Source organism: Gossypium raimondii, chromosome 13 (assembly GCF_025698545.1).
Source record: "Gossypium raimondii isolate GPD5lz chromosome 13, ASM2569854v1, whole genome shotgun sequence".
Classification (NCBI taxonomy): Eukaryota; Viridiplantae; Streptophyta; class Magnoliopsida; order Malvales; family Malvaceae; genus Gossypium; species Gossypium raimondii.
This window is the reverse complement of record NC_068577.1, coordinates 48,261,686-48,273,809: the sequence shown is the minus strand read 5'-3', so window position 1 is coordinate 48,273,809 and position 12,124 is coordinate 48,261,686. Positions and strand designations below refer to the sequence as shown.

At 34.4% G+C, this 12,124-nt stretch overlaps 2 protein-coding genes across 4 annotated transcripts; both read left to right on the top strand.

Moving 5' to 3' along the window:
- Nucleotides 1-3,308, top strand: LOC105784210 (uncharacterized). Its single transcript, XM_012610012.2, has 5 exons — nucleotides 1-471; nucleotides 2,255-2,369; nucleotides 2,463-2,544; nucleotides 2,780-2,831; nucleotides 3,023-3,308. Exons 1-5 carry the CDS (start codon nucleotides 127-129, stop codon nucleotides 3,083-3,085), a joined length of 657 nt encoding a protein of 218 aa, XP_012465466.1. The 5' UTR covers nucleotides 1-126; the 3' UTR covers nucleotides 3,086-3,308.
- A 2,342-nt stretch (nucleotides 3,309-5,650) lies between these two features.
- Nucleotides 5,651-11,662, top strand: LOC105782777 (BTB/POZ domain-containing protein At1g04390). Of its 3 annotated transcripts, none has more exons than XR_008192652.1 (8): nucleotides 5,651-5,922; nucleotides 6,030-6,156; nucleotides 6,811-7,315; nucleotides 7,394-7,527; nucleotides 7,627-8,069; nucleotides 8,243-9,413; nucleotides 9,593-9,745; nucleotides 10,733-10,881. XR_008192652.1 is itself a non-coding variant. In XM_012607753.2 (8 exons), the coding sequence occupies exons 1-8, from the start codon at nucleotides 5,810-5,812 to the stop codon at nucleotides 11,175-11,177; spliced, it is 3,039 nt and encodes a 1,012-aa protein (XP_012463207.1). In that variant the 5' UTR covers nucleotides 5,654-5,809; the 3' UTR covers nucleotides 11,178-11,662. The 3 variants fall into 3 exon arrangements, 2 of the variants coding, with proteins under 2 accessions (XP_012463207.1, XP_052482165.1); XM_012607753.2 differs by having other exon boundaries at nucleotides 5,654-5,922; nucleotides 8,243-9,361; nucleotides 10,733-11,662; XM_052626205.1 differs by lacking the exon at nucleotides 6,030-6,156 and having other exon boundaries at nucleotides 5,667-5,922; nucleotides 8,243-9,361; nucleotides 10,733-11,662.
- The last annotated feature ends 462 nt before the right edge of the window (nucleotides 11,663-12,124 follow it).

Below are 12,124 nucleotides of genomic sequence, written 5' to 3'. Positions count from 1 at the left end.
TTTCATCGTTTTGATGCTATCATGACAAAATATTTTAGATGAATGAAAAAACCTCCTTAGGAAAAAAAAACCCTCAGAAAAGAAAAATAAAGCGAATATCAGAGACTCAGAGTAGCATCAGCAACGATGTTGCTCAACTCCACAATAACACCCCTCTGTAGTGTTCATTGTCGAATCCCCGATCTCCCTAACGTCTTTACCAAAGCTTTACCGTACTCAACAACGCTAACTGCCCCAGGGAAAGGATCCTTCACATCACGCACCCTTATCAAGGTCTCTTCATCATCGGAAAATCAGGCGGCGGTCTTCGACGTTGCATCACAACCACATGATGAGGGTGCGGCGGAGGAGGTTGTTAGGAGGTTCTACGATGGAATCAACCGCCGTGATCTGGCGTCGGTGGAGCCCTTAATAGCCGAGAAATGCGTCTACGAGGACCTTATCTTCCCTCGTCCATTCGTTGGTCGCGAGGTAAATAAACTGTTACTATGACTCTTATTTTCCATCCATTCTGCTCATGCAAGTCACGTGAGTTTCTTTTTTACTTAAACTAAATCTATTTGCATAAATAAATTATGGTAATTGTTGGACAATTAATGAATTTTTTTTGGTTTGCACTTATAAATAAAAACACAAAATTTTAAATTTTTTCTTATTTTCTTTCAAGATATATATATTTATAAAAGTTATTTAGCTGTTCAATATTTCAGTTTTGCTCCTTTAATAATAAGATAAACTATCAAAATAGTCACTTTTATTTGTTCCAGTTTACGTTTTAGTCATTTATATTTGAAATGTTATGTTTTGGTCACTTACATTGTTATGTTGTAACATTTTAGTCATTAAGTGTTAATTGTCATTAACCGTCTAACGGTAAACCGACAACATGTAGATCATTCCTTTCCTTTTCTTTTATTTTTTGACGAATAAAATTAAGCAAACGATAAAATTTATCTAAGCCTTCTTAAATATTCTCAAGCAAGCTTGATTGGAAGCCAAGCATGGAACCAAACTGGTTTGGGTAAAGTTAAGTGTAAGTTTCATATGGTGGTCATTTTAATCACGGAGAGTGTAGAGCTCGTTTAAAGAATACGTGAAACAATGTAGTTTTGAGAGGGTGAGAATGTTGTAGGAAAGATAGATAAGATGGTCGTGGGGGTTAGTTAGGAGGTTAAGGGAATAGGTTAGGGAGACTTTGTTGAGGGTGGACTGCCATGAGTTAAGATTGGCGAGGTCTTCGAGTGAGGTAAACTTGTGGATTAGGTCATTGCGAGGTCCAAATTGGTTCGTTAAAACGATGATGGACGATGGGGGTTAATAATTGTAGGGTGAGAATATGTGAAGTAAGTTTTATTTTGGTTTCAACTTCCGCCTTTTCTTTTTTCATAAACATAAAAAAGTTTTAACAAATGGAAAACATAGCAAAACTACGCTAAAAGAGATAGATGAGAGGGGAAAACAGAGGGAGAAGCAGAAGAGAATGAAAAAAAAAAGTTAAAATTATATAAAAGAAAACAATTAAATTACTTAAAACGAAAAATATGAAGACCAATTGTATAATTTAATCTAAAATTTTTGTTTCAAATGATGATTTAACGTGCCACATTAGCTTACCATTACACTGCTAATGGCAATTAACGGCTCAGTGACTAAAATGTTATAACACGTTAACGTAAGTGACTTAAATGTAACATTTTAAATATAAGTGAATAAAATGTAACATGAAGTAAACAAAAATGATTATTTTAATAATTTACTTCATTTTAAATACAACCCTTAAAATTTACAAAGTAATGCTTTTTTTTCAATTACAAAGTAAATGTTATTTTTCGAATTGATACACATTATATTTATACATATTCAAACTTGAATTAAAACAAAAAAAAAACAAAATTCTTAATACTTCAATTAAGTTAAGGCCATATTAATTTTACAAAGTAAATGTTTGATAGCTAAATATTGGATGTTTTTCTTATTAATATAGTTTGTACCAAAATGTAAATTATTTTAGAGAGTTTGAAATTAAGTATATTTACTTAATTTATTTTAAAAATTTGGTGGAAAACTTATATATTTTCATGTTGATATTCATATTTAAATATATATATCGAGTATAATAATTAAAAAAATCCATTATCATGATTCATGCACCTGTTTAACTATATAAATGCCACATTGAAGTATATAGAGTTGTGTTAATTTTATTTTTTGGGAGTGAAGTGAAAAATTAAAGCAAATAGAATGATGGGTATAGGAAATTTTAGGGTTCTTCAAAAGTTTCATAGATTCAATAAGCAAGGACCTCCAATTTGTTATCGATGACATCTCTGCCGAGGATTCATCTGCTGTTGGTGTTACATGGCATTTAGGTAATTCTACCATCTTTTCCATTTCTTATATATTTTTTTCTTTAAATAATACTTTGCTTTCCTTTAATTAAATAGTCTATTTGATATAAACAGAATGGAAAGGTAAGGCTTTTCCCTTTAGCAAAGGTTGCAGCTTTTATCGGCTACAAATGGTGGATGGCAAAAGGCAAATACTGTAAGTGATTACTGATTATTTCTTGTATGCATTATATTCAGCATTGCTCCTTTTAATTTCTCATCTCATAATTATATTTACAACTTTTGATATATTTAACCATTTGTATTCCATAAACTTTAAACTATTTGTACAAACTTGTATCATTTTTGTGTTATATAACACATTTTGACTGATATCTTCAATGTGTTCACACATTTTGGCTAAAGATTCTGTCCAAATTCCGTTTGAACAGCTATGGACGAGACGTTGTTGAACCTGCAATCAAACCTGGGAAGGCAGCTTTGGTATGAAAATCACCCTCCTAACATATGAACCAACTTGAAAAAAAAAATGGAGCATGACACATATACCCCAATAGAAGGAAACCAAAATCAAATGTAGACGTGCATGTGAATTGTCCATTACCGATAGACAACATGGAATCGTTATTATCTCCTTGTTTATGATGATGAATGGGGATTCGTTTTTATTACAGGGTGCCATCAGGGCTGTAACATGGGTGTTACAACAATTTCCTCAGCTGGCAGATCAGCTGTGAAGAGAGCTATGCTGAAGTCTGAATATTCAATTGTATTACAAAGGAAGAAAAGATCGGCTATATTATATCATATCATATCAGGTATGTTATGTGTCCAATGGTGAGATATCCATATTCAATTATCTGCCACAGATTCTTGTAAAACTAGTCAATCACTTAATGAAAACCTTGTTTGTATAATCACAACAGATTCATGCTAAATAATCATATCTAAGTTAGATCATATCTAAGGCTTCCTTTGGATGTCAACGCACTACAGTGCGTTAAATTTTTTTCCCTTGAATTTCAATCTCACTGCACCACAGTGAATTGCTTGGCTGTTTGGATGTGTTGGCTTCCAGCATAGTGAGATGTTTATGCTGCACTGGATAGCCTTATCTCCACTGGTGCTAAAAGCTCCAGTCAGCTGGAGCTGGAGCAGTAGGCAATTTTAGAAGACAAAAATACCCATCACAATATCACCTTAGTAGAAAGAGTACCTTCTCCTAATTTTGTCCCTCCTTCATTCACCAATTCTATAACAAATACAAAAAATGGCAGTCAAGAAAAGAAAAGCTTAGCTGACAGCAGCTAAATCATCGAAAACCTTAGCTGCTCAAGCTCCTCCAACTTCCGGTCTCGAAATGAAGAGAACCGAGAGAGAAGAATCTAGCAACGGAGCTGACGGCGGAGGAGAAATGGGGACGTGATGATTCCATTGATCCAACATCCATAACGAGTAGAGTAAAATCGACACTCCAAGGAAAACTTGGAGAAAATTCAAGAACTTCAAAAACAAAAGCAAACGAAACGTGACAACAATTCGGCCGCATTCCCTAAGATTTCAAAATGATTTTGATTTCAATTTTTTTTGACTTTACACAAACCCTAATTTTGATGATGGATTTTGAGAAATGGATAAGATCGAAGCTGCGTCTTTTGGATTTAATTCATTTGGCTTTATTTTGCTTCAATACGAAAATATATGTAGTGTATTTTAAAAATAAAAAAAAGTAATCTGATGTCCTTAATAGTCATTTTTCATTCTCACCTCACCGCTACAGCTGCGTTTGAATCCAAACACACACTCCACCATTGTTTTTAATCTCACCGCTATAGTATCCAATCTCACCGCTTCAGTAACTAATCTCTCCCCCACTGCTATTTTTAACCTCACCGGAGGTAAACACACCGCCCATCCAAACTAAGGCTTCCTTTGGATGCAGAATCAGTCATGGTGAGATGGAATTTTGAAGGAATATTCTTTTTCCCTGCACTGTGTTGGTGTTTGGAGAAAAAATGATGAGGTGCAGTTGAAGGTTTGAACCTTACTGCCAGCCTCATTTCCAATTGGAGGTAAAAGCTCCAGCTTAAACACAGTGGGCAGTCAAGTTTTATTGCAGACAAAAATGCCCATATTTTTATTTATTATTTTACAAGTTTATCCTTGAAAGTTAAAGTATTTTAATTTATTATTAAAAATAATTATCATTTTATCTAATAAATGATTTAAATTAATTACATAATTCATTAAAATATTGGAAGATACATTTTAATATTTTATTAAATTAATTTGTAAATTCACATATTTTAATAATTTTAAAAAGTAAAATAATTTAAAAACTTCTATTATATATCAATTCTAATCGATGTCCTTAATAGTCGTTTTTATTCTCACCTCACCGCTTCATGACTACGTTTGAATCCAAACACACACTCCACCATTGTTTCTAATATCACATATCATTGTTTTAACCTCACGAGAAACACCGCCCATCCAAACTAGCCCTAAGCCTAAGGGTGAGTTTGGATGGTGATCTTACCTCCGGTGAGAGGTTAAACAATGTATGTGAGATTAAATATCTGTAGTAACATCTTGTGGCGTGAGACAAAAAGTAGGCTAAACGCACCGCACCGCACCCAATCACCCATCCAAACCCACCCTAAGTTAGATCAGCATCGAAGCTCAACAACAATATCTTTATATCTATTTACGATTCATTAAAAGAAATTATTTTCTTTACGAATGTCATTTTCAAAGTTTAAACTTGAATTCTATATGTGAAATTGTAATATGTATTACCTATACACTCACAAGTTGTCGATAACAATAGCTAATTATTAACTGTGCAATTAAATAAAAGATTAGAGGGAAAAAACGAGATTAAGATAATTTAATTGGAATGGGGTGCACCTTATTTTTCATAAAAAATTTGCCTAACAAAATGAAATCAAAATTCGTAAGAAGAATGATTATAATTAAAATAAAAAATATAATTGGTTATTGGTAATATTTTGGATTTGTGTTTTGCGGACAAAGAAAACATCATTAGAGCAACTTTAGTCTAATTGGTTCAAAGGGCTTGCGTAGAGATTACAAATCGGATTTGAAGAGCTGAATCCAACGGTTCTAAAGCGCTTATAATTTTAACTTTATATATGTTAAAAAATATTTTTAATAAACACGAATTCATATTTTTTCTTTACCAATTTAGATATTAAAAAATGATTAAAAATTTTAAAATTATTATTTATAAATAAATAATAATAATTTATTAGCGATAAATGAATTAAAAAACCTGAACCCCTTCCCTTCCCGCAATTCTCTAGAAGCTCTTAAAACCGCCCTTTTAATAGGCTTCTTCCTTTTATTATTAAAATTGTGAAATGAAGAAATTGAACTATTATTACCAACCAATCTTTTCCTAGAAATTTCTTTTGGGAAAATCGAAATCATCAAAACTAATGGGATCATCAAAACGGAGAGCTGCAGATAACAGTAGAGGAGGCAGCAGCACTGACCATTTACATACCCTTCATCAACGTCTCAAACATGCTTTAAGTCTTGGTACCACCAGGTAATTTTACCCCCCCCCCCTTTTTAATGGTTTCGATGATTTATTAATAAAATTATTTTTTTGAGGGGTTTCTGATCAATTTATCAAATCGGGTCGTTGATGGGCAGAGTGAGTGATGATAAAGAAAGGAAATGGAAGTGTACGGATTTAGAAATTCAAAAGCATGTGGTTCGTTCCCTTGCTGCTTTTCTTGATTCTTCTTCGGGGCATGCTTCGACCCATCGGCTTCTCAAGGTTTTTCTTTTTAAGGGATTATGATTTAATTCTATATGTGATTATTTATATCTTTTGATATCTGGGCTGTTTAGATTATTGAGAATAATCACTATGTTGCTGCAAATTAGTGCCTGGTTGTGATTTTTGTGTTATTAGGATATGAAAACATAAAATTTTTTGAATAATTAGAAATGGAAAAGTTTAGCCATTTGCTCTCAATTTTTATTCAAATTTGACTTTGCCTTTAAAGTATTTGCTTTCTTGGTTCATAGTTTGTGGATGAAAGAAGTACCAAAAGGCAGAATAGTAAAACTAGCAAGTAAATCCGTTACTTCGTTATGAAACAAAAACACTTTTGTGGAGATTGGGCTTGTTCATATATAGGTAATTATTACATATCTGAAGTAGATGGCTATATTGCCTTAAATCCCCCCCCCCCCAAATTTTTTTTTTGTTTTAGATCTTTTCCTTGTTTCCCTGAACTTTGGATGTATGAATAGTTGATGACTGTTATTTCAGGGGTTATTTGTGTTCAATTATGCTGCAGTGTTTGATTGTAGGACATATGTACTTCTACCCAGAAGTCGGTCAATATGAGTCTACTTTGTTAGTAAGTATCACACACCATTTGTCCTCCTTTAAATAGTTCTCATGTTTTGCTTCGACATCCAGGATTCTCTAGCTGATATTGTTGAGGCATTGGTGTGGATTCTGCATTGTAAAAGTGAAGCCATAGTAGGCATGGCAGTAAATGTGGTGGTGAAGTTGGTCAGCAGTAACAGTTCAATGATGCAATTGTACTTGACAGATCTCATCAACCCTTTGTCATCATTATTATGTTCCAACAACTTAGAAGTTGCTACTTCCTGTGCCACTGCTTTGAACATGGTCCTCTCCAATCTAAGTGTTAAGAGGGAGAAACAAGTTTGGGAGATAGTCAAAGAAGCAAAGACTCTCATTCAAATTATTAGGATTATTCGGGAATTTCCTGGTGGCACCCAGCCAATTGAGAATTTTCAAGAGATGGTTTCACTATTGTATACAATATTGTGGCGGTGGCCTCCATCTCGTTATTTTGTGTGGAAGGATACTATTTTGATCAAAGTTTTAGAAGATTCTCGCATTAAATCTCATCTATCTACAAAAGTTGCGGTGTTGAAATTATATTCTGCTTTAGGTAATGAAACATCTATTGACTTGCTAGTTTTATCCCTTAATATCTGGATTGAACAATTTTCTCACCTCTTTGTTCCAGCTTTATGCAATAAAGTAGCCAAGGAGCTTCTGGGAAATGGAGAAACAATTCTAACAATGATGGTTTCTTGCATGGATGTCTCAGAGCCTCTGGCAGTCAGAATCGAGGGATTTAGACTTGCCCAACATTTGGTGGTAATGCTTATAATTTGTTTTCTTTTGGACATCCTCAACAAATGTGTGTAATGTGTGTGTGTGTTTTGTTTGTTTAATTTTTTTGCATTCATTACTTAGGCAGATGAACAACGATGCATAAAAATGACAAGCTTATGTTCTGGGCCTCTAATTAAAGCCATTATAGGAGGAATGAGAGTATGGAGGTTGGGCTCTGGAAAGGGTGTAAATGATCTGGTGTCTTTGCTAGATGAGGCCTGTCGGTTGGCTCTCATTACTCGATGGCCAGGAGAACATCACAATCACTTTTGGGAGCAAGGGATTGACAAAGTTCTTCTTGATCTACTTCTTGAAAATTTTGACAAACAAGCATCGGAGCACCCTTTGACTCCTCAGGCACAAATCTCTATTGCTCAGCAAGGCCTTGATACTAATTTTCTTATTGCACTAAGGCCATACATCTGGGAGATTTTTGGATGGCTTGCAGTGCACTGTAGAAAAGATTTTAGACCAAGCGCGGATCGAAATGAGCTCTATATTGACATGCTTATCACATGTGCATGGTGATATTCCTCTTCATCAAAAACTCTTGTTTTGCCTATCCAGTTATGTGCATTTCATGTTTTTATTCTATATTGATATACATTTTTATTTATAATCTTTTTTAAACTGTTGTGTTCGTTTTTTTTTAGTTTACTCAGATATTCTCCTTGCCTATGCTGATATTTTTTGATAGCTTGTCTTTTGTAGAAGCAATTTGCAAAGGATGCCAAATTTCTGAAAATGATGATACCTCTAGAAGTGAATCATCATCAAGAGCAGTTTTAGTTATGATGCATTCTAGCAGCACATATATTGCATCAAAAGTAAGGCTCATCCTTTCTGGTGTTCTAGAGATAAAGGGAAATGAGTGTCTGAAACGCTTGCTGTATTTACTAGATTATGGATCATCTGCAAACAACTTTGGCTCAGCAAACATTCCTAAAACTGTTGTTGAACTGGTTTGTTTGATTTGTTATTCTGGATTGCCAGAATATCAAAAAAATGTTACTAGAGGCGATGGAATAAGGACACTAGTGACTTCCATAAGACGTTGCTTGAGCAATGAAGTTTGTACTAGCAGGAGAAGCTTTGCCCTTCATTTTTATCATAATGTGTTTTATGAGAGGACATGTTGCTGGATGACTGCTGAAGAGTGGGAAGGAAAAGATGCTCTTTTATTTTACAGTTTGTGGGGACTAGCCGAGTTGGTACAGCATTCCTCTGATATAGATCATAGTCATATCAAATCTAATTTAATAAAGACAGTACAAGAAGTCTTAGATAATATATCTGCTCCTGGACCAAGATGGTTGGCTGCTAATATTCTTAGTTATTTTGGAGTTTGTGGTTTTCCCAATAAACATGACAAAGGCTTTGGGAGAGCACTTGAAGACAAGGAGCATACTGATCTGCAGCTCCTTTTTGCTAATGGCGAGTCTGTGAGTGTTCACAAAATTATTCTTGCAGTCCGGTGTCCATCATTGCTACCTCCTGAGCAATTTCCTCAGAGTGCAGAAACAACTGATAATTTTTTAGTGAAAGATGTTCCAAGGAAGTGCTGCCCAATGTTGCAAAAAGAAGTTCGTTTGTCTGCTCGGGTTGATCAGCAGGCACTACTAAAGTTGTTGGACTATGTTTACTTTGGTTATGTTGAAGCTGGAGAAGACCTTGCCAGGAAGTTGAAAACTCTAGCTAAGTCTTGTAACATGCAACCTCTATTTCTAATGCTTTGCAGAAAGATACCTAAGTGGGGTACTCCAATTCCAAGCTCTGATTTCACTGATGCTCTTGGCCCTTTGGGGTTCCAGTTCGCGTGTGTCTTTCTCTGTCTCTCTCTTTGCTTAGTGATGCCCTTATTGCATTATGTCAGTATAATTTTCTGCCATTATGATCTCAATTTTTGCATCTGGTGTAGTGGCTCCATTGCAAATAACATTTTGAAAGTACACGAGCAAAAGGATATGCTAATGAACTGTTAATTTGCAGTCTACTGATCATTTATGTTTCTGTAATGTGAATCAAAGTTGTTATATTCTTGTTTCAGGGATATAATCTTGGAAGCTGAAGAGACAGAAAAAATGCCCTGGGCATGCAGTTTTTGCTCTCTATTGGTGCCGCACATGCATGCTCACAAATTCATCCTGCAGTCAAGGTGTAAATATCTACAAGCCTTGTTTCTATCAGGAATGCAGGAAAGGTTCGCAGAAACCACTTCACTTTTCTTTTTTGTATGTTGAAAATCTTTTTTTTTTTTTTTGCATACATTGTCATGATAAGTGATTTTAGGTGTTTCTTTATATAAGAATTGTCCATTAGCATGGTAGCCTTAATTGTTGCTGGCAGCAAATATTAGACAGGTTGAAAACCTAGAAATATTATGACATTTTTGGTTTAAGGGTTGACTAAAAATAGGTAAATCTCTCTATTCTATATTGGCCCATTAATATTTTATTGTCTTTTATGTTATTGTTTGACTATTCCATTCCTGTGGCTAAATAGTTAATTATTTTACTTGGACTAGTTTGAATATATGTTAGCCTCTTTAATTATTTGACAAATGGATTGATATTCAACCAAATGTTGTCCCATTTATTCTTTGCAAATCCCGTTGATTATTTTACTTGGCTAAATTGAACTTAACAAGTCAGATTGAAATGTCCACTTTTTCAAATCCCATATTCTTTGCAACTTTAGTTGCATGATAGATTGCCCAAAGTTCTGCCAAGTCGAGTGGAAAATCACCTAAGAAACAAATATCCAATCGTCCAATTTTCCCATTCTCCTCTGAATAGACTGCCTGTTCATGCCTTTCATTCTCTTTGATTCCAGCTTCCATCAACATTTAGCTTGGCAATTCCTGTTTCCAGGTTGTCCCAGTTTAGAAGAATTTCAGGTGTAGGGAATTTAGGAATCTTGCTGTCGAATAATGTAGGTGATTCTTTGACCACTTTAACAATGTTGTCCTGTTTATAAGTGGAATCGCTCTGTAACTTTGGATGTTCCAATCGCTCATTCCTTGATTGCTTTGCATGGTAGTGTATTGATTTTGATGTTTCTTGATTCTTATACTGTGTTGAATTTCTTTTTCAAAACAGGAGATGATTTATGTGCCTTGTTTTGCTACTTCGTATTTTCATTACTGTCTCTGGTTTATACTCACTGCAAAGGTTCAATTTGGTTGCAGCCATTCGCAAAGCATCAAGGTTCCTGTGAGTTGGGAAGCATTAATCAAGTTAGTTCGATTGATTTATAGTCGCAAGCTGCCAGATCCTCCCTTTGGATGTTTGTGGGACAACATGGACACCAAGGAAAGGCTATACGAGTTGAAACCTTATGTAGAAGTGTACTGGCTGGCTGAGTTTTGGATTTTGGAAGATGTTCAAGAAGCTTGCTTCACAACCATTATATCTTGCTTGGATTCTGATAGACAATTAGCTCTTGAAGTTATGAAACTTGCAGCTGGTTTCTCTCTGTGGAAGTTAGCAGAGGTAGCGGCAGATTATATGGCCCCTATTTATCATAAACTGCGAGACTCCGGTGTTCTTGAACAACTTGATGAACTGTTAATTGAACTGGTTCGTGATGCTTCTGTCAGGCTTTCTCAGGGGAGTGGTGGTTTTTCCGGATGATACCACCTCATCCATAATAGATGAAGGCGATTACTGAATCCGTTGTTATTAGGGTAAGAAGTCTTCAAACCGTTTCTCATACTGCCAGAATCATCTGATGCGGCAGCAGATACCGGCTCTCTTTGCATGTAGGATTTACAAACACTATTTTGCCGATCTATAAAACCGCATAAGCCCCAGCAACCTGGTTTGTCCAGTCCGGTTCCTAATGGAACAGGACGGTTCAACTCTGAATTTGGCAAGTAGCTTTTGTTGTAATTGATATACCTTTGATATGATGGAAGTGAATGTGTAGTATTAAGGATGTGATTCTTGTAGTAGCGTCCAAAGTGACCCGTTTGGTGATTAGCTCGGCATAGTTTTTGGTTAAGGGTTGATCTGTATTTGTCTCTAAAGAATTATATCATCCATATGTATACTTTCTTATTTAGATGACATCGTGTGGTAAAGAAACATTAAATGTATACTCATTAGGTATTCTTTAACCATTGGTTCTGGTTATTTATCTTTTGTTTTTGCCATACAAACAACTGTCTTAGCATCAGTAATCTATCGTCCATTTTTTTCATCCCAACATTAGATGATGAGCCTCTCGATTTTTCAAATTATAAGAATGACTAAATTTAAATTATCTCTATATTTCGTTCAAATTTGAGATTTAAGCTATACCTTAATTGGTATCTCAATTTTATAATATCATTTAAATATTTTATTTTAATTAAAATAATAATGTAAATTTTAAGAATTGTTAACAGATCCTTTTATTATACAGATATCAATTTTATTTTATTTTATTTCCAAAATGTCACACCAACATAAAATAATTCATGAACTTAAATTTAAAAAGAAAAATATGAAAATTAAATTTCAAATGCATGAACAGTGTTGATTGTAACTTTCAAATTTTTACACTATAATTTAATTGAAAAATAAATAATTAACCCAAA